The 23,302-nt window shown below is 36.8% G+C and overlaps 1 protein-coding gene and 1 long non-coding RNA gene across 2 annotated transcripts; one reads left to right on the top strand and one right to left on the bottom strand.

Moving 5' to 3' along the window:
- Positions 1-15,451: 15,451 nt before the first annotated feature.
- LOC132183091 (uncharacterized) lies at positions 15,452-16,075 on the top strand. The gene is made up of 2 exons (XM_059596488.1): positions 15,452-15,836; positions 15,919-16,075. The coding sequence occupies exons 1-2, from the start codon at positions 15,490-15,492 to the stop codon at positions 15,974-15,976; spliced, it is 405 nt and encodes a 134-aa protein (XP_059452471.1). The 5' UTR covers positions 15,452-15,489; the 3' UTR covers positions 15,977-16,075.
- Positions 16,076-16,645: 570 nt separating this feature from the next.
- LOC132182938 (uncharacterized) lies at positions 16,646-22,932 on the bottom strand. The gene is made up of 3 exons (XR_009440340.1): positions 22,778-22,932; positions 18,250-18,286; positions 16,646-17,528 (listed from the first exon to the last, which is right to left on the bottom strand). It is a non-coding gene; the product is annotated as an uncharacterized LOC132182938 (long non-coding RNA).
- Between the last annotated feature and the right edge of the window lie 370 nt (positions 22,933-23,302).

Below are 23,302 nucleotides of genomic sequence, written 5' to 3'. Positions count from 1 at the left end.
AATTTACGATTATACCCTCATTCTTTCTTCAATTTACAATTATACCCTCATTTTACTATTTCACCAACCCTATACTATTTCACCAACCCTATACTATTCTACCTTCAATTTACAATTATACCCTCATTCTATCTTCAATTTACAATTATACAATTATACCCTCATTTTACTATTTCACCAACCCTATACTATTTCACCAATTACCATTCTCTAATTACCACTCTCATAAATTTCCCAAGAATTAAAATCCTTAGCTACAATGGATATTAAAATAACATCATTATCAAAATAATCTATTTAAATAGCTTTGAAAATTCTGGGACACTACATATATATATATATATTTGTTTGACATGTCCACATAAGATGGAGAGGGGACTCGAATTAATGACTTTCGCTTAATGAAGCGTAATCTCCAGTCGATTAAGCTGCCCATTGGGAACCCTAAGGAACAAGCAAAATTGCAACATATAAGCATAATATATGACTAAATAATTAAATTGTACTGCAACAGAAATTAAAATTAAGCATAGACCCCTTAAAGTTGGTTTGATTTCCATTTTCCCAAAGTTTCCAATATTGGCCAAATTGTGTCACCATCCAAAACCGCCCTCGACCTAAACTGATTGGTACATGACAACCAGAAGGTATTTGCCATGACCATATATGAAGATGAAATAAAAAACAAGAAAGTCTTATTGCTGGAAACCTAATGCTCGAACTTAGGGAAAGATTTGTAGAGAAAGGGAAAAAGAAAAAAAAAAAAATTCTAAGCGGCAAATAGACTCTAGGGATTTAGAGTTTGCTTAGGATTGCGTTTGATAAATAGAGCTTTTAAGTCAAAAAACGCATTTTGACAAAAGCTTAAACATGAAACTTTTGCCAAAAGTGTGTTTGGACCATTTTTTAGGCTTTTTGGACCCTTAAAAGAGCTTTTAATTTTTTTATCAAACGAGTACTTTTTTCTTCAAACAAACTTTTTGAGTATTAAAAACATTTTTAGGCTCCTCAAACTCAATTACAAACAAGCCCTTAAAGATCTAAAATAGTTAATTACAGATCTAACCATAATGAATATGTTAAATCACTACTTATTTCAAAAGCTCAAGCCAATAGGAATTGATTGTGAACACGTAAAATTTTTAATTGAATTGGAAAGTGAATGGCAGAAATAAGGTTCAAACTCATAACATTTACTCTAATATCATGTTAAATTATCACTTATCCCAAAAGCTAATTAGGAGTTAATAAATTTAATCGTTTAATTTATATTATGACAAAATGAACATAGAGATAAATTTATTTATTATAGTAATTAATTAGTTTGATTATTTAATTATTAATGTATAGTTATAACAAATCACAAAAAACACAATCATAAAAGAAGTAAAAAATACGCTCTCTAGGTTTCTGACGAAACATAGAGGAGAAGAAAACTATCTTCAGACCCGTGAAGGTCGTGAAGGCAACAATCCAAGAACAAAAGCTAGTTACTAGTGCAGCAGTTGCAAATGGGGGGTACTACGGAGGATTTATCCAAGCTATGGAACAGACTTCGTCTTTCTGAGGCCGAAGAATGTGATGTGGTGGTGCATGAAGAGGTGCTCGAAGAAGGCGTTAACAGGCGCCAAAATTGTTTGGTGGGGCAACTTATGGTTGATCGAGTGATAGTAAAAAACACGGTAAGGGGCATGCTGATGAGAAGATGGAGACCGACCGGGGAACTTTCCTTCAAGGTCATGGGAGAAAATCTGTTCCTCCTGGAGTTTGAGAATCCTGGGGATAAATCTTTGGTCCTAGAAGGTAGGCCTTGGGTTGTTGACGGAAATCTTTTCGCCATTGAAGATTTTGATGGTTTGCCCTCTCCGGCCAGCATTGATTTTGAGAACGTTTCTTTCTGGGTCCGGATGTATAACCTGCCTTTAGCCTGTATGAGTAGAGCAGTGGGCCAAAGGTTGGGATCAACTGTTGGAGAAGTGGAGGAAGTTGACACCAATGATGATGGTATGGGATGGGGGGAATTTCTGAGAGTTAAAATAAAAGTGAATGTGTCCAAACCTCTGGCCAGGGGACGCACACTAAATGTTAGGGGCCGTGCCATATGGATCGCCTTTCAATACGAAAGAATTCCTTGTTTTTGTTTCAGCTGTGGAGTCATTAGTCATGGAAGGCGTGGATGTCAGGAAGGAGGGGGGGGAAAGAATGCACGGGGACAACTCGGACATGCAGTTTGGATCGTGGTTGAGAGTAGGGTCGCCAAGCCGCTGGCTGTCTAGGGACAAGGGGCGGCTGGGAGGTGAATCATCGGAGACTGAATCTCCTCCGCTGTGGAGGAAAAATGGTCCTGACGGGGAGGCGCGTGAGGCCAGTCGCAGTAACAATTGCAGAGCAAACGGAGATTCTCAAGGCGAAACAAAAGGAAATCCCAACAGTTACGCCTTCAACCGTTATGGAAATAATTCGGGGGAGTGGGTTCCTCTAGCGGAAGTAAATGAGATCTGGAAAGGAAAATCTGTAACGGAAGGAAAGGGAGCAGTTTCGGGGATTGCATCTACTAAGGCGGCAGTACCACTGCGGGAGAAAGATCAAAAGTCAATGACGGAATCATCGGAGAATCACGTAACTCAGGCATGGAAGGAAAGGGGCCGAGGTAAAGATGGCAGAACCGGAATCTCCGCTGAGAATTTAAATGTGGAAACGTTGAATTTCCTTTTCAAGGCGAGGTCAGCTGTACGCCCTGTAGTTATTGGGGAGACAATGAGCGTTTCCCAAGGAAACGCCACGAGTAAGGATCCTCCTAGCTTTAATGGGAGGGAGTAAGAAAGGAAAATAGAAGATGGAGCGCATGGAGGGGCTGTGAAGGGTTTTAAAGAGCCATAATTAATGAAAGTGGGAACTGATGAGCTTTTAAGGAAGGATTCATATAGAGAAGGGGACAATTATAAGACTCCAGCTAGAGGAGTGGTGCCAGAGAAGGAAATTGGAATAAATGTTTTTAATGTAGGAGAAGTGGACCAGCTAGGTGATTCTCAGTCGCCTAAAATCTCTAGCAATGTTGATGTGTCATGCGTGAAAGTAAATGGGGCTGGTGTACGTGTCACGGCAGGAGCAAAAAATCTGCATAGGGATATTAGAAGTGAGGGTGACGGAGAAATTAAAGGAAAAAGAACATGGAAGAAGCGTGCACGTGGCGGACAAAAATTGACCCAGCCACAAGAGTGTGGGAGTCACTACGGCACTCGCACTGCGGATGAAGTGGGTTTATCAGACACAGCTCTTACCCTGCATAAGAAGGGGAGATGGACCAGGAGTGGAATTAATGAGGAAACGGCGGCGGCTGAATCTCAGCCCCGCCCGGGAGCCATGATCATATTAAGTTGGAACTGCCGGAGGCTTGGGAACCCCCGAACAGTTCGAGACCTTTGCCGTTTGGTGAAGGAAAAGAAACCCCACTTGGTTTTCTGAATGGAAACCAAGCTTCAAGCGCATCGAGTTGAAAAAATAAGAATCCGTTCTGGATTTGGGAATGTATTTGTCGTAGATAGTGTTGGAAAAAGCGGAGGTTTGGCTCTTTTCTGGAGCTCGGAAGTTGTAGTTGATATACAAAATTATAGTCGTCGCCACATCAATGCCGTGGTGACGGGAGAAGGGGCGGGCCAATAGTGGAAATTTACGGGTTTTTACGGACACCCGGAAGTGGCAAAGAGAAAGGAATCATGGACTCTCTTACGTCATCTGCGTACGTTTCAGCCACAAGCATGGATGACCATGGGGGATTTTAATGAAATAACTCATGATGGGGAAAAATTTGGGTCCCGCAGAAAACCAAGGTGGCAAATGGAGGAGTTCCGTGAAGCTATCAACGGAAGTCGACTGTACGATCTGGGTTTTGTGGGGCCAAAATTTACTTTGAGTAATGGCAAAGTAGAGGACCAATTCACGATGGAACGTCTTGATCGGGCCATGGCAAATTGGGAGTGGAGGGACTTATTTCCCATTCACCGAGTGGAAATCTTAGCTCAGTGTGCATCTGATCATGCCCCTGTGCTGGCAATCTTTCATAAACATAGGCCGCATAAGAGGTGTGGACGGGGGAGTGTCTTCAGGTATGAAAAAGCTTGGCACAAATTTAAGGATCATAAAGAAGTCATAAGGAAGGCCTAGAGGGTGAAGCAAAACTATAGGGGGGGATGGAAGTCAGTACTGGAAAAACTGGAGGAAAGTAGAAACTCCCTTATTAAATGGCAGAAAGAGAATAAAAATTCCTCAGAAGAAATTCTAAAGGCGACGACATCAAAAATCCTTGAACTTCAAGAAGAAGAGGTACCAGGGGATCTTGATGAGATTCGGGCTCTTCAGTCTAAGGCAAATGACGTTATGGAAGAAGAAGAGATGAAATGGCAACAAAGAGCTAAAGTAAATTGGCTGAAGCATGGGGACAAGAATTCTAAGTTTTTTCATGCATGTGCTACGGAGAGGAGAAGGGCCAACACTATAACTAGTATTTTTGATCTGGAGGGCAAAATTTGTGATACACCCACAACCATTGAAGCTGCGTTTATTTCCTATTTCAGGGGAATCCTCACCACGTCGAACCCGACAGGGGTAGATGAAGCACTGGATCTTTTATCAACAAGAATAACAGCTGAGATGAATGCAGACCTGGAGAAAGCCGTCTCTAGGGAGGAAATCAGCTTGGCTCTAAGCCAAATGGCGCCTCTAAAATCACCGGGTCCAGACGGATTTCCAGCAGGTTTCTTCCAAGATAATTTTGCTGTTGTGGGAGAGGAGGTATTTGAAGCTATACAGAATTTTTTCTCCTCAGGTGTTCTTACCCCAGCTGTAAACTCTACGTATATTGCTCTTGTTCCAAAAAAATCAAATTCTGTTGTGGTTTCCGATTATAGACCTATTTCATTGTGCAATGTCCTGTATAAAATTCTTTCTAAGATTTTGGCAAACAGGTTAAAGCTACTGCTCCCTCATATTATTTCGAGTAATCAGTCCGCCTTTATTCCAGGCAGGCTGATTTCGGATAATATTTTAGTTGCCTATGAAACACTACACACTATGCATTCTAGGATGTATGGTCGTGTGGGATACATGGCGCTAAAATTGGATATGAGCAAAGCGTACGACAGGGTGGAGTGGATTTTTTTGGAGAAGGTAATGAGAAAGATGGGTTTCTCTGAAAAATGGATCAATATGGTGATGCAATGTGTTACGACAGTGTCTTACTCCATTTTGATTAATGGAGTACCAGTGGGCAATTTCTCACCTTCCAGAGGAATTCGCCAGGGTGACCCTCTCTCTCCATACCTGTTCATCCTCTGTGCGGAGGTCCTAAGCACACATTTCCAGCATGCCGAGAGCACTGGCTTATTGGGGGGGGGGGGTCCCAACATCTCCACGAGGTATGAAGATAAATCATTTATTTTTTGCTGACGATAGTCTCCTTTTCTGTAAGGCTACAACGCAGGATTGGGGACAGTTAGCAAAATTATTGGATACCTATGAGAGAGCCTCGGGGCAACGTCTGAATAAGGATAAAACGACAGTGTTTTTCAGCAGAAATACGCCCCAGGTTGTACGTGAAAGTATCCTATCTCTGATAAATGTTCCAGCATCTCAACGCTATGACTCTTATTTGGGTCTCCCCGCTCTCGTGGGGAAATCTCGAACAAGGGAGTTTTTGTTTTTGAAGGATAAGGTGAAAAGAAAATTATCAGACTGGAAAGTTAATTTCCTTTCACAAGCTGGGAAGGAGGTTTTACTAAAAGCAGTGGTGCAGGCAATACCTACGTACAGCATGAGCATATTTTTGCTACCCAAAGAGCTTTGCAAGGATTTAAATAGGCTAATGCAACAATTCTGGTGGGGACATACTGAGAAAGAAAAGAAAATTCACTGGCTAAGTTGGGAAAAAATGAGCCTTGCTAAAGAAAAAGGAGGGATGGGGTTCAGAGATATTGTTTGTTTTAATAAAGCTATGTTAGCAAAACAAAGCTGGAGATTAATGCAGAACCCGCAGAGTTTGGCGGGGAAGATTATCTCTGCTAAGTATTTTTATCGGGGAACTTTTATGTCGGCAAAGGTGGGGAATAAGCCTTCTTACGCTTGGCGTAGTATATTAGCAGGCAGGGATTTATTCCAAGAAGGGTGTTTCTGGAGGATTGGTGACGGGCGATCAGTTTCAATCTGGGGAGACAGATGGCTCCCAAGACCATCCACTTTCTCCATTCAATCCCATTGCACGTTGCTGTCAGAGGAAGCAAAGGTGGTGGAACTCATAGAAGAGAATCCGGTTAGATGGAATGAAACTTTGGTGAGGACAATTTTTGATCCTGAGGAGGCAGATTTAATTTGCAACATTCCACTTAGCAAATACCATCAGCCGGATAAAATGATATGGTATCCAACAAACTTGGGGGAATTTTCTGTCAAAAGTGCTTACCACTTTGAGAAAGAACGTCAAGATAGGGGGAAAGGGGAGAGTTCAAGTCAAGGCAGAGGGTTAGCAATCTGGAAAACCATCTGGGGTTTAAATGTACCAAACTCTTCCAAAGTATTTTTATGGAGGGCCTGTAAAAACATTCTTCCTACTAAGGAAAATCTTAGAAAAAGAGGGATTATTGATGAGGATCGTTGCATCTTCTGCTGCAGTGAGAAAGAAACGGTCCATCATATACTTTGGGCATGTCCTTCAGCTCAAGACGTATGGGGAACCAGTAGCCGTAAGCTCCAAAAATGTACCAGGAGCTATAGTGACTTCAAGGATTTCTTTGAGGAGATGACGGTCCAGTTGTCTGGGGAAGATCTAAATCTATTGGCTCTAACTCTTCGTGGAATTTGGAGGAGACGGAACACAGTTGTGCATGGGGGTGAGTTTATTCACCCAAGTGTTATAGCTTCTACAGCTAGGGAAGGCTTCTTACAATACACACAAGCAAACGAAAAGGAGCTGAACCAGGCCGAGGTAGGGAGAGGAGAAACGGGCATGAAATGGCAGGCCCCTCCGTCTGGGTTCTACAAAGTTAATTGGGACATTGCAATCTCATCTGAAAGGAAATGTATGGGAATCGGCGTGATTATTCGAGATGCAGCGGGTCGAGTTCTAGCGGCCCAAAGTAAATCCTTCATGGCTATCTATGATCCAGCTACGGGAGAAGCTTTGGCCGCTTTGCATGCAGTCGATCTATGCAGGGACCTTGGTTTCTATGATATTATTCTTGAAGGGGATTCACTATCTGTGGTGAAGGCAATCGGAGAGAGAGATCCAAATTGGCTCAGGTATGGGCATATCGTGGAGGATATAAAGACAGTGCTAAGAACCCTTCGACAATGGAAGATTCGCCACGCCAAGCGCGAAGAAAATAAAGCAGCACATGGATTGGCGAAGGAGGCGTCAAAGCTTATTATGGATAATATTTGGATTGAGGAGATCCCGATTTGTATCTCTAATATTGTTCAGTTAGAGGGTAATGACCTCTCTTTATAGAGCCAAGGCTCTCTGTATTTCTTCCTCATTTTGAATGAAGAGTACCCAGTTTTCAAAAAAAAAAAAAAACCAAATCACAAGTTCAACCAATCAAAAGAAAAATGAAAATATCATGCTTTATGCTTTATTCCAAACAGATCAAAAGCATGAAAAGAACAAGACCCAAAACCCTGGAACTCTTTTTTCTTTGTTTTCTTGGGGGGCTAAGTAAAGCACATATTAGTGTATCTATTTGGCTATTTGGCTATTTGGCTTATAAGAGATATATAATTCAGTCAGATTGTGACAGCACCCGTATATGCATGCCACATGAATCACTGAATTAATTAATTAATTAATTAAGAATTTGTTTACTTCATTAAGACATTAAAAAAAAAATTGGCCAAGCATAGTGATTTTCACCCAAATTAACTAATTTTTGGATCCAAAATCACACCAATATGTATTATCCCTTTGTCGTTGATAATATAATGGAGAGGAAAAAACAGAAATTTCATTGAGCATTAATGGTCAATAGGCTAGGAGTAGTTTGTATATATAATTTCTTTCGAGATTTCAATTCCTTGCACCTTCATATCTAATAAACAAATAACTTTGAGAGAGTCAATTTGTCATTCTGAATGTTTATAATTCGTTGTTGCTATTCACAGTTTCACACACATGTAAAAAAAAAAAAAAACCAATAGTATTTCTTTCATACCTCCAATTAAAGACAGTTTTGTGCAAGATTTTTAATATGAAAAAGAGAAATGCTAGGGTCAATAAGTTTTTCATATTTGGCCCATATTTTCTTACAAATATAATAAATCAACCATTAAATTTGTAAAGTCTACCATTGACTTATATGAAATCTACATAAGTTTACAAATTTAATGATTAATTTTACTATAACTCTCTAACAAACTAATGTGAGAGTTCACCTGGTATTGTCACATGGACATATAAATTAAGATGGCAGCCCACACTATACTGCCACGTCAATCACAACTAGTATTTTTTTTTTTTTTTTAATTTAATCGTTTAATTGTTTATTGATAGTGGGATCAGATTTTTTTTTTTTTATAATGTTTTTTCCCCTTTTTTATTTTTATTGTGCAGCACTAATCTGATGGCTTAATCCACTAATAAGTTCTGTCTCTTCTTTGTCCAATAGCTGGGCTAAATGAACGGTATTCAGAATGGAATATGCCCCCATTAAGTTTAAATTGGGCCAATCACAATCCAAGTCTATTTTCTGAACGCACTGAAGCCCATCTAGTAACATAGTGAAATCCCTATGCTACAAAATTGGCCCAATTTCAGCCCAATTAAACTAGTATAAAAAGTATGTGAGATTGAGATTCAATATGGTAAATATATTGTCACGTCATTTAAAAATGGCTTGACAATATGTCAATATATATATATATATAGTGGATTTTCGTATCATCATTTTGCTGTGATAATTTTTTTGGTTCTATTGATTAATGATGCCTAAGTGATCAGTGCTTAATAATGGGAGTGATGATGATGAGAGTAATTAACCAATACATGCTTAGCCAATAAAGATGAGATTAGATTAATAAGGTGCTTCTCTAATCAAGGCAATCACGGGAATAGACCACCCTTCTCTTTCTTTCTTTCTTTCTTTCTTTTTTTTTTTTTCTTTTTTTTTTTTTTTCCAACGGGATAAGGTGTGATAATGAAAATCTGAAATTAGGTCAGACTCAAAAGAGTCATGATTCCCAAGACTTATTATTTTTTATTTTTGTCAACGGATAAATGCATGCTACAAAATAGGACTTCCAAACATCTCTTTCTAGTAAAAGTTAAAAATCATGACCTTTTTTCTCAATAGGGAGGAAGAGATGCCACTTACCTAAAAGAGTCACTTATCTACAATATGATTGATGCTAAGAAACTCAAGATTGAAATTTCACAATATTTGTGATAGAGACGATTAGTGTACGGAATTAACAATGGCCCCAAGTCGTTTTCTAGGAAAGAGCTCCATTTACGAAAGAAGTAGAAGACGTCAGAAGCTCATTGGTCTTGAAGGGCCGAAGGGACTTTGATGCCAAAATCAGTAAAAAATGAGGGGGAGAGCTCTCCCCGGTAAGAAAAGCATTATTGATAGACTGTGTAGAATAGTGAAGCTGTATACCTTATGCCCTATATACGAGTGTATAAAGCATTCTAGAGTCTTCTAGAATTTGTTGGAGTGGTCATGGCTCTAAGTCCATTAGGTCTTGGACTCCTTCGGTGGGCTGGAGGTAAGTCTATTTGGGCCTTTTCTATGTCGTGGGCTTTTAGGAGATTCTTTGGTCCTACAAGTCCCCAAATTCCCTTAGATGATTAATGAATATATCCATGAAAATTTTAGAAGTATGTTGAGAGTTTATGGTGGGCCTTAGCTTGCTGAGTCTTGTCGGTCCGTCTCTTTGGCCCTCTATGGGCCATGAGTTTTAGGTTATTCCTAGGCCCCACAGAGATCTAGGAAGTTCAGTAGAAAGAAATTGCTCTGTTTTAATATTTTGTTAGGAATCTATCGTTTTAATTAGGAAAAAATACACTTCAAATGGTTATTTATTTATTTATTTTTTTCAAGTAACTTAAAGGGTATATTGAAGAGAAAAACATAAAAAAGTTCCGGCATGGCGCACGTAACCTCTTTTTCAGTCTATTGTAACCACAAATACTAATGGAGCATCTAATTTAACACGCGGTAATAATATAGGATCCTTGATATATGTCACTATTTTTGAAGTGAGACTTCCTTTCTATTCCCATTAGCGAGATGCCAGCATCATTCTTTATGGACTAAGATTGGTGTGACTATGATTGTTTTTATTTTATTTTTTATTGTTTTCTTTATTTACTTAGTCCTGAGCCATCAATTTGTGTATGTGACATTACACAACCTTCAATCTCTCCCGAACCTTCTATTGCTTGTCTCCACACCCAAAAGAATTGCCTCTGCCCCAAGCCTTCCAAAATCCCCCACACCCATCACTCCCAAAAGAATTAATCACTCGAAAGCAACTCAACATTGGACAATTTCACTCTCCTGTCCCACATTCACTAACCATCTTTTTTATTTTATTTTTTTAACAAGGGATAAAAATAAAAAATAAAAAATTGGTGGAAAGGGTTGGCTACCCGACAACAAACCCAAAATTGAAAACCTATACTGAAAATAAGCTTATTTTCAACGCAATACGTATGGCAAGGGCTACATTGCAACAAACTTTTTCTCTAAACTCGGTAAAAATAATTTATTCCAATCCAGCCTATGAAATTAACGCGTGTTCAAAATGTAGGTGATTTAATACTGGGTTGGATAAAATTCTTCTGATAACTTTGTTCACCGCATTTTGAGAGACTGTAACAAAGTCTCCAAATTCATTGGTTTTCCTTGAGAATTTTGTTTTCTTCTGAGCTTTCATTGTTGGGAAGAATTTTGTGGACGAAGATGACCAGAGCCACAACTACCATAGTGCAAAAATGTGACAGATGATCAATCCTCTCTTATTGTAGCAACATTTGTGGTCGTGGCATTTCCCTTCTTAGTGCGTAATTTGATAGCAATTTATTTTTGTTGTTGCCGTCGTTCATTTAATCTAGATTTTTCTTGTCATGCTTGTTTGGCCTTGAATTCTATGAACACAGAGAAGAATCTACACAAGGGGCCCAAAAAAAAAAAATAATGCTTCTGAAGATAATGACAATTGAGATGTGGGGTTCAGATATTAATTGAAACAAGCACCCTGGATCTTCTGGCCATGAAGGAAAGGGACCAGTCAAAGCATTAACTGGATACCCTAATTTTGCACCCCCCCTCCAAAAAAAAAAAAAAAAAAAAAAATTCACAAATTATTGAGACATTCATGATTTTTTTTTTTCCCTAAGCAAAGAGGCATGAGGGAGATCAATTGTAATTATTCTATTTGAGCGTAGTTATAATATCATCTACTCACTCGATCAGTTGGATTGTAATAGTACATGCCTACTCGGCGGGCTACTCCCTTAAATCTAATTGAGCCATAGTCTAACACAACTTTTCAGGGCATCAGTAAGACTGCAAGTCATGGCTATAATACTAATAAGATTAAAAATTCTCATTTTGAGAGTCGAATTCTTACTCTAATACATGCTTAACCACTTTGAAGATTTCCTTAAAACCATTGAATCACTACCAATGGTGGGACGTTCATGAATTATTTATGAAAAAAAGTGAATCAAGATCTTCTCTATTTCAATTGAAATAAAAATGATTTATTTCTTGATCCATATTAGATTTCATATGATTCTATTCCTAAAAAGCTCAAGGTAACTTGATAACAAAATTATTGATACATTTTTATTATAATGGCCATGAACAAGAACGATTTTTACATGTCTTTAATGTGAATTGCATGGCAAGTGCCTCTGAAAAGATTTGAGGCAATAACTTGGAAGAAAATTATGATACTTGCTTTGCCTCCTAGAGTTTCAATGCATGATACCAATTAGTACCGCAACTTTGGATGGTGAAAATCATTTTCAATGCCCTTAATTAGATTTTATATATAATTTAGATTCACAAACATTAACTTTTGATTGGATATTAAGATTCTGTTTGGGATTACGCTTGAGAAATAGAGCTTTTAAGTCAAAAAGCGATTTCGCAAAAGCTCCATTTATAAGCTTTTGCCAAAAGTGCTTTTTGGACCTTTAAAAGCACTTTCAAATTTGTTTACCAAACGAGTACTTTTTCTTTAAATAAGCTTTTTGATTGTTAAAAGCACTTTTAAGCCTTTCAAACGCAATTATAAACTTGCCCTAAAGATGCTTTCATTTGATGATTAGCATAATTATCATGAAGCGTAGATTATGTATTATGACTTTTTTTACAAGTTCTTTACAAATTAATTTGACTGTCCACCCGATACTTAATATATCAGTTATTAAATAATTAAATTTGATTGTAGTTATGGTAGCAACGTCATCACATTAATTTATAAGAAAATTATTGTAAAAACAGCATAACCAAACATTTTTCGAATTTCTTGTAAGCAACAAGCACCATGTTTAGTGAACCTCATTGGGTGCTTGGAAGTAGAAAATTATCTTTCCTTTTTTTTTTGTTTTTTTTGTTTTTTTTGTAAGTTATACTAATTATTAATTATAACCTTTGCTCACGATGATAAATGTAGTACCCGCCCTGGTCCCATTTGGTTGTACGACATTACCCTAATACTGTATATATTTGGTTAGTGATATGCAGCACACTGCGTGCATGTTGTTAGATTTTATTTATTTATTTACTGTTTAAATAATTATTTAATTATATTTTATAATTAAATAACACTGGCGTGCATAACTGTTCATACACGTCAGTGTGCTGCATCACTGCTCCTATATATTTATTCTCAAAAAAAGAAAAAGAAAAAATACTGTGTATTTAAAGTTATTTTGGGCCAATGATTTGGCTTTACCAGCTGGTAGGCCGGACAAAGTCAACCTTAGATTAAGCTTAAGTCACACAAATGCACAAATATTCAATAATAAGAGTAATTAGTGAGCAAATTATTTAATTACAGCAGACGGAATATTATATTCTTTTTGCATCAATCTTTTGCTACGCATGGCCATATGCAAGGGGACACACTAGGGACCTTGACAGCTTTATGAATAATAAACTTTACCTTAAAATTAATCAATCAATTCTTGATTAAAAAGTTAGCATTTGTCGGGATTAGTTTGGTCAACTGCTTAAATAGACGCAAAAGCCTAATTTAATGGGCACATTTAATTGCTTGTTGATATAAAAGTAACTGAAAATTACTATTTTGCTAAACAATATTTCAATACCTACCCCATATATTATCCAGCCGTTTCCTATACTTTTCTGGTTGTTGGTGGCATATAGTTATATTTAGTTTGATTTAGGGTTAGAGAAATGCTAGAAATCAACGGCAATAACCCAAAGTGGTGTCGTTATGGACAAATCATAGAAGATATCAAAGAAGTGTTGTCTAGGTTTAGGCGAAGGGATGTGGTGCACATCAAGCGGGGAGCAAATGGGGGTGGCATGAAAACAAATATATAGAATTTGGATGAAGGAGATCCCTAGTAATATTTATGATATTGTAACTTTATACTAATTTGCTCTTTCTGTTTAAAGTTTTATACTTTAGATGCTTTTTCTAATGGAATGAATTAAGTCAAATCTTATTCAAAAAAGAAATGCTAGATTTCATAACATGAAAATTCATAAAACTCCATTGAATTTTCACGCGTTTTGAAAGTACTCTCAAAATTCAAAAATGCTTAATTTAATGTATTAAACTTTCAATTTCTTTTAATTATTCAATTCCGTAAGAATTTTCAGTTAAATCTTGTCAAAATTTCCAAAATACTCAATTTTTTTATTAAGAAAAATTAAGATGAAAAATTGCAAAGATTCATGTGTTTATTTATTTATTTTATAAAAAAACATATTCGCAATATTTTGTAAAATCTTTACAATTTTTTTTATTATTAAAAAAGGGTATTTTGGAAATTTTGATCAAATTTAATGAAAATTCTTAACTGAATGGATAATTGAAAAAAAATTAAAAGTTCGATACCCTTAATTTAGTGTTTTTAAACTTTTGGATAGTGTCAAAACGAGTGAAAGTTTAAGGAGCACTGACATGATATTTGTGAGCTAACCCAAATCGTTTGGTTGGCTCTCGACAAGCCTCCCTTTTCCGCTGATCTCCCTTCCTCCGATGACTATTGTTGATCGCTTGCTCCATTTTGCACCGATCTACCTACCTACAACCGTTACCTGCGACGACTTGTTGCCAATCTACTTGCTACACATAAATTAATGTACTTAATTACGGACGTATTAGAGAAGCCAAATTAAATTGCTGTCACTCTAATTGCATTCTGTTTAATGTCTAATATAATTAAGAAGTTATAATTGCATAAAATATTCGATTCATGTGCTTCATTTTACGTTGCTGTCACTCTATTTAATAACATATCCAAGACCAAGACTTTTACCAAGTGTGCGTTAAAAAGAGTCTTATTTATTAAATTAATATGAATTTTTTAAAATTTATTTGTGAACCACATGATCTCTCTCTGATAAGCGTATCTGTCTTTTTGTCATACCCTACACATTTCTAGGCCATAGCCTCTCACAAATTCGTGACAAAAAGTCAAGAAATATCCACTTTTTCTTTAGGGCTTATGAAGAGAGATTCACATAGATTCAATGTTGGACCCATTATTGTATCCCACTACTATTAACTAGATTAGTAATTACCACATTCTTTTAAGTTAATAGGTAACTAAAAATAATTGAATTAAAAGCAAACAGATCGACTATTTTAATTAGCAAGTACTTTGAAAACAAAAAAAACACTCAAAAGGTTTAACCTTATAATAATTACACATAAATACAAACAATTAATTTATCCTTATGAATATAAGGCAAGATTTACTAATAGATAAGGCTATTCTTTTTTATCACATATCCTCTTATTTGTGGACTCTTGCTCGGACAGGTGGACTCTTGCATAAAGATTTGTAGTAATTTTATGTCCAAATTAGCATGTGAAAGAGCACACATGAAACTCATATGTTTCAATAAGTAGTTAGACAACTCAAAATTTATTTATGCAGATGAATTTCATATGAGTTTTCCGACAACGACCCACTTGCAACTCCTACAATTTTCACTGCCTCCTTTCTTCTAAATCCTTTTAGTTAAAAAAAAAAAAAAAATTAATTAATTAATTAATTAATTAGTAAATAATAGAAGTATTAGTGTTTGTTTAACACGCACAAAGTGTTATTGCAAACCTTTTTGTAGCTAGCTAGACGGATAAGGACAAAGCAACTCTCTACACAGAAGAAACATGGACCACGTACCACACATACAAAACCCTATATATACGTTAACTCTCACTCCAACCTTCCAAAAAGTTTCAACAAGTTTTCAGTTTTTCTCAACCCCCCCCCCAAAAAAAAAATCAATGAAGTTCTTCTTCCGGTCATGTTACCGTCCCAAAGGCGCCCCTGCGCTGCCGCCGCCGGAGGAGGAACCCAACGCCGACTCCAACACAAACACCCACGTGTCGGCGTCGCTCACCGTGCCTTCTTCCCGGCGCAACAGGCTCAGTAGTACTACGGCTTCCAAGTCTGCTTCCGCGGCGGCCAAGCATTGGAGGCCGGCGCTTTCGATGATATCCGAGGACAACGCCGCTCATCAGATCTTTGACAAAAACGGCGCCGCACGGGTTTCCGTAAAGAAATCCTCTGGCAAACCCAGATCGTTGGGAAATTCTCGCAGTCTCGCCGACGTGGAGGACTACTCCTGCAGGTGTGTTTTGGGTTCTCACAGTGATTGGTTTTGTTAATATTAATGTGTGATTATCTTGCTGATTTGTTTTGTTTGTTTCCAGGAACAAATCGCCGCCAATAATCTTTCCATCATTCTCACCGACTCCGTTTATGTTTTGAGTTTCATGGGTGGTTGCTGTTCTTTTGTTTTGTTTTTCATCCAAAAGTGCTATATTTGTATTGTGGATGAATTAATATAAAGAAAGGTTTTCTTGTGTATCAGCTAGCGTTTTTTCTTATTGACTGTTTCTCTGTAATTTTAGCATATACTTCAACTTTTGTCCCAACTCATGTCTTGCCATTCCAAAATTTCCTCCATTTCTTCGATCCGATCTACTAAACTGACATATTGACATATTTTCTTAGTGCATATGATTTTTATAAGGTATTTCATGGTGAGAGAATCTATTGATACCACGCAGAAGGACTATGATTATGAATTTCACCTTTCATTAGTTTTTTTTATTTTTCTTTTCTTGTCATGATCTCCTCAAAGCCACAGGGTTTTACTTTACCACGGTGAAAGGAAGGCCTAAAAAGAAAAAAGAAAAGAACAGATTTAAAACATCTTAATAGCTAATGATATTTACACCAGAGCTTGCAACTCTTTGTATTTCATGTTGTAAAATTCCTGTGAAACGAATTCACAAATTGATGGAGTCAATCTGATCATATCTTATAACATGTCGGATTTGAATATTGTTTACAACATACATATGCTTGCAAAATCAGGAGCACCACTGTTTTGCACTTCCCTGTGTAAAAGCCATGCTCTTGTTTTCAAGCTGATTGAGGATCTCCTATAATTAGCTGTCTGAATTACATGTAATTCGGGTAATCGAGGAACCAATTATAGGAATTTTGATCCTTTCAAGCCTCAATATATACTAGACATCAAAGTACTACAATATTACCAGAAACCAATATTGTAGGAATTCTGATCCTTTCAAGCCTCAATACTAGACATCAAGGTACTACAATAACAGCCATATTCAGCCGTCCCTGGCCTTATAACCTTTTTCCCCTTATCAATTAGGGAAAACAAAAAACAAAAAACAGGCATCCAGGAGAATCCAATATCAAAAGTTCCCGGTAATCTAGTAACAATTGATGTGATGCTTTGGGCCGGCTTTGTGCCAAATGAGGCAGATTGGAATCTGTCACTCGTGAGAAAGGTATCTGGTTACTACCTGCAGCCATGCCCCTTTGACCAGGTATCATGGGATCAGAGCCTGATTGAAAGACTTGGGCCAGCTCTAAATTAAGCAGAAGCTGCTTTCGAATGGCGGATCCCTGACGGATCTGGCCGGTTTTGATACTTCAATAGCCTTGCGCTTGTGCTGTTGTTGCTGCTGCTGCTACAGCTTCTCAGCATTATTGCTAGTCCTCCAGTTCTCTTTCTACCAGTTTCTACTTTGAACATCATCTTTTATCACCGTCCATGCAATGATCTTTCCTCTGATAGTCCCTCCATATCCTCTTCTCAAGGGGGGAAACATTTTCAGATCTTTGACTGTGTCCAGCCATTAGAACTGAACGATCCGGCAGTGCTTCAATCTTGAGATAGTTGACCCTTTACGTACAATTTATAGACATTTTCATCATCCACCACATATTGTACAACCTCGTTTGTTAAGGATCCATACATCTATAAACATTATGGTGTGATTTGCTGCCACATGAAAAACAAGATGTTAGCTTGAGTTTTTCACCATAATCGTTTTTTATTTTTATGCTGTGTGTATATGTGATTGGAAAAAAAATATGAGGCAATAGATAGAGGTGCAAAATTGAGATAATGGTCAAAGATTGATGCTGCATCAGTTTCCATTCCCAAATCCAACCCTATATCATCAATTTTGGTGATGGCTCCCAAGAGACTAAGGATGAACAGATTTTACTTTTGGATACTGTTAGACTAAAACTATCAGAAAGAGATGATGGTGGAAGGGCCACTAACTGTTAGAAAAATGAATCACATCAAGTTACTTAATTATCGCAATGTCCTTCTTTGAGAACTAAGCAATAAAAATGTACACCATTACAAGCTGAAATCAAATAGCAGCTAAAATTACAAAACCCATTAAAAGTACAATCCTTCTTTTTTAATTTTCTACCTTTTTCTTTATTGGCAAAGTACGAGGGTAAGGTAAAGTAGTCACTTTTTAAACCAAGTTTATATAATGTAGAGTGGCCACTTTGCCTGACTCTCAGAACCCATCTTAGAGAAATGGGCATAAATACCCAAATGAAGGATGGGAAGACAAATAACTAATTCTAACAGAAATCAAGTGTCAAGAATGACTAGCGGAGGAAAACTAAGACAATTCCTGAAAAGGCAGATAATTAATAATTCCAGAATACTATGATAAATAACATAGATGAACACATACCAGTTCCTGAGGACAAGCACCTCCAAACAATGTGTTCCTGCATCAGTTGCAGAAGCCATATGGAGTTAAATTATGATTAGCAAGAAGTAGTGAATCAATTAGACAAAATATGTAGTATCACCAAGCCCCAACTGGAAAAAGGAGTTCCTTATAAATCCATTGCAATTTGGAGACTAAATGTCATAAGAAAAACAATGCCAGTTTATATCCTATTCAGTGTTCTTCACAAATCTAAATCGAATGGAATACTAAGTCATTGCTAATTGAAACCCAAGCCAAAACTGTTAGTGAGCATTGAAAAGAGCGACAAGAATAAGCTGATAAAAGGTTAAAACTTAGTTCTCTTTAATCAGTAATAATCCGATATAATTACAAACTACCTCGCACTTAATTGAGACAGCTAACTACTTTTACAAGCCAAAAAAAATAAAAATAAATAAATAACACTTAATATTACAAAATTTCATTGGATTAAGCGGCAAAATATTCAAAAGAAAAGGTAAATCACAAAGAAGAAAGGGAGGCTAAGAGAGAAACTAGGTTTTATTTGTAAGATCTTGGTTTGGTGCTATGCATACTACTACAAGGACTGAAAAAAACAGTGCTGAAATGACAATAGAGGTTCCGCAACATCAAAAGGTTCATGTGACATATGATGATTTTGTACTGGTCCTTCATCCAAAGATTGGCATTATGTTCACCATGACAGAAAGACTGGTCTAAAAAAAAACACAAATAGTACACAACATCCAAGAGAAGAACAGAAAGATATGCATAAGCTCTAGATTGTCTATCTCAGATCTATTATTCAGTTATGCCCTTTATTTTGCATTTGACAATGGTTAACAAAAACTTTATATGGTCAAGGATACTGTTAAAGAAATTGCACTGTACATGTTGTTTACCAGATTTGGGACAACTTCATCTACACTGTGGTTTACCAGGAAATAAGGGACTTTGTTGAGAAGGTAAAAAGTCAGATGAACACCTGTAGCTGCTCCATTTGCCCCTTCATGAATCTCAGGCAAAAAATGAACGTTCAAGGTTATCTTTTTCTTCCTACTCTTAACTGTAAATGACCTCCATTATTTATTATTATTATTATTGTCTTTGAAACCATTTTCAATGCAATAATTGTAGCATGGAATCTCAGGGTGGAAAAAATACGAGATGAAATACTTCGTTTTTTCATTTCTAATGCTGGTCTGTCAGTTGCAATGATTGATAGCTTCGACAAATGATCAGTGGATCTCCCTTATACAACTCAAACCTCTATTCTAGCAACACTGCTATGCCTAGACTTGTGATTTCTCAACTGGAAACATTTTTGTTATGTCACGTTTTTGTCAATTTGACAAATGTTCAAGAAAAGGTACACTTTTTGCATACCTAAAAGCATGGACCCTAGGATAATACTAAACATCCCAACACTTTTTCTCAAATTCATTTTCCCAAATGATCTAGTCCATTCAATAAATAAATAGATTTATATTGTTTTTTTTTTTTCCTTAAATGAATGTGGGGTCCAGATCATTTGGAAAAAGGGAATTTGGAAAAAAGTGTTGAGATGCCTAGCAGCCCTCTGGACCCTATGCATCTTACTGTCACATAAAAATGATTATTAAATCAGCTTCCCCAAAATGAAAATTAAACAGAAAAAAGTAGCGAAGGTGAAAGCTCACAATATTGAGTCTGAACACATGTTTAAATGAGTGAGTAATTAGAAACATAATCGGATTTCGTTTCCAAAGAAAAACAAAATGATGGCACAAACATACCTACTGATCAAAACCAGATGAAGAACCCGCAAGGGTCAAGAGGCTGCATATCACATTTACACACACACACACACACAAATGAATCAGCATTTCATTGCATTTCTGATGATCAACTTGCAATAATAACCTTTTTCTATTTTAAAATGGTTATATTTTTACATTCGAGGTGTACCAGATAGAAGTATCCCAAAAGTATCAAATAGATTTTTAAGTTTAAAAATATATTTACTTATCAAACAAAAAGTTGCAAAATATATTTCTGAACTTAGGACATGATTGTGAAGTACCACGGAATATTCGTAAGTATCAGTATCCAATACCAAGGCGATATGGATACAGCTCCTCTATTATCATTTTTTTTCTTCTATGCTTCCTTTTAAGTATCCATTTTACATAGTTTGGTAACTAGCACATTACAGTAGTTGATAACCATGTGTACTCAAGAATCCCCACATTCACAAATCCAACAGGATTTTCATGTTCCCATAACTTTCACTAACATTTAAGTCCAATCGCCAGATCCCCATCCTGAAGTAAAAGTCCTGTTTAATTAACCTCTACCTGAGCCATGAGTGAAAGGCATATTTTGGGGCATTTTTTTCCTCAACGACAATGTTAAAATGATCTGCATACTATTTTAAATAAAACATTATCACATTGCCGCTTTTGTCTCTAAAATATTTTTTTTGATAAGTGTGTATATATATATATATATTAAAAAAAGGAATAAATTAAGAACTGAAATATCAGATCTAGAGCAATTTTACAGACCTTTCTCTTTCTATACTGGCATCAGATTAATCAAAAGGTTGCATCCATGGCTTCAAATTCAGTTCGGACGCTTAACTTGTCTCTCCACTGGTCGACTCCCACCCCTCAGCAACAGCCATCCTTTCGGAGTATTTGAATTTTCATGAAATTCTTTGACACTCTAAACCTTGCCAATGTCCCTAGGCCTCTAGTAATCCATATTTAATCAAGAGAAATGCTATAAACACTCCCACTTGCATACTCCGTGTAATGTGACAATGAAAATCACCATTGAATCTAAAATTTAATAATGATCCATCCAAAATCTAATAGAGATTTTGGATGCCACGTCTGGGCCTATGACAATGGAAAAAACATAAAATTGATATCACCAAGGACACTGAGCAACTATATATCTGTCTATAATTGTTTTCCAAAGTCACCAATGGTTTAGACCTTGAAGGTAGCTTTAATTTAGGATGCTTTGGTACTTCAGAAGTCATTGCTGGTCGAAGGAGCCACATCAACAATAGCTCTACCCTTATCTCTTTTATATATGTTTGTCGCTTTTAATTGTCATAACCTGGCAATTCCCTACCACCACGTGTCTTCCATCTTCACAAGGCCCACTCCTTTCAGGTTGATCTTCCCGTGAAGCATTACAATCATCCTCCTGGCCAACCACATTCACACTATCAGTATCAGCCACATTATCATCCCTCACATAGACCAAATGTGGTGGAAGCCACCCAATCCATTCAGCTTGATCATGATCAAGCCTTGAAGCATCAAAATTATCCTTCTCTCACCAGTCACATTATCATCCCTCACATATAGCAAATCTGTTAGCAACTAGCCAGTAGTCTTTGATTGTCACATTCCCAGAGAAACTTTCTCAAATGCACTCACTTGCGCAAGCTTTGATACAGGACTCATTTCTGTCTCACAAACACCCATCACCTCTTTCCTCACCCCCAAGCATTTGATGTCTCACCATTATTACCAATCAAAGCATGCTTCATTAACCTGATGGAACCCACACGGTTAAGGGAATTGTTCTAGTGAAATAATTCTCTACTTTGGGCACACAAGAGCACTACAATAGCTCATTTCGGGTAGAAGAGACCACAAAACTCTAGTTAGGGCGAGAGAATACCACATATTCACAAATACTTTCTTTGATAACGGTAAGAACTGTAGTTCTTATACACTAAAATCAAAGAAAGAAAGAGAAAGATATGACCTCTTCCAAGAGGGAGTCTAGCCTCCACAAATTGCTTATAGCAATTGATTGAAAATTGTTATTCAATGAAAAGACGAAAGCCACTTTCATTGCTCTTACAGAGTATAAAATAAACCTAAACATAGTAGGAAGAGGAATCAATAACCCTAGGAAGGGAAATCCTAATATTAATAGTATAATTAGAGGGTTCAGAACGGATTATTTTATTAACAACAAGATAGCCTTTAAATAGAATACAATAGAATAGAATGACGATAAGAACTCCTAATTAATCTTAATCATACTTTTCAATAGCTAATCCTAATGAGTTGGAATTCTCAACTACTAAACCTATCTCACTCTGATCTTATCCCTAACATAACCCAGCTAGAACTTGCTCCGACTATTCTTGCCGACCACAAACTAGCACCGAAACAAAAGGACTGCGATCCCACATTCGAATTGGGCTTCAACTCCTGACTAATTGGACCCGAAATTCCAAAAATATCATCACTAACAACACGGCCGGGACCCAATACACCATCTAAAAGACTTACCTTCATCCTCAAAATTTTTAACCCAACGAAGAAAATAAAAATTTAAAAGGTTTCCAATTTCAAATTCACAGAAGCTCAGAAACAACAAAAAAAGGTAAGTTTCAGTGAGCACCAACCAAAAAGGCATAAAATTCGGGCACAGTTTTTCTCAACACGTAAAATGAACGAGAATTGAGCTCAATCTGAGCATGCTATATAAATACATAGATTGATGAACTTACAGTCCAGGAGTAGAAGGTAAAGCAACCTCAGAAGGAACGGAACCGCCGTGGAAATGCTTCAGCGACATGGTTGATCCAGTGCCAGTGAAAACTTTCTTGGAAGAGGACAAACGACGCCGGCGAGAGTGCAGCCAGAGTCCTACAAGCTGGGTCAAAGTTGCCCCACGGCTGTCATAGAGAATGACCGTTTAATTGACCCCCCCTTTTTTTTTTTTTTTTTTTTTTAATTTTTAATTTTTATAATAAACATGACTTTTGTCCTTGTCCTTAAAAATAATTTATTTATTTATTTTTTTCGGGAAACTTCACTGAAAATTCATGAACTTTCACATGATTTGATAAACCCTCTTAACTTCAAAATTTCTCAATTTAGTCTCTTTAACTTTTAATTGCTCTCAATTTTGACCTCTTCGTCAGATTTTAAATGTTACATAACGTTTTTACCTCTAACTTTTGTATAAAATTCAAACTTTCAAAACTAAAAAAAATAAAAATCAGGAATATTTTGGTCTTTTATTGTATTTT

The sequence above is a fragment of the Corylus avellana genome, chromosome ca5 (genome assembly GCF_901000735.1).
Source record: "Corylus avellana chromosome ca5, CavTom2PMs-1.0".
In the NCBI taxonomy this organism is placed as follows: Eukaryota; Viridiplantae; Streptophyta; class Magnoliopsida; order Fagales; family Betulaceae; genus Corylus; species Corylus avellana.
This window is presented reverse-complemented; position numbering and strand designations above follow the sequence as displayed.

Coding starts and splice junctions, on each gene's coding strand:
- LOC132183091 (XM_059596488.1), top strand. CDS start 15,490: ATGAAGTTCTTCTTCCGGTCATGTTACCGTCCCAAAGGCGCCCCTGCG. Junction 15,837..15,918: donor GTGGAGGACTACTCCTGCAG/GTGTGTTTTGGG, acceptor GTTTGTTTCCAG/GAACAAATCGCCGCCAATAA.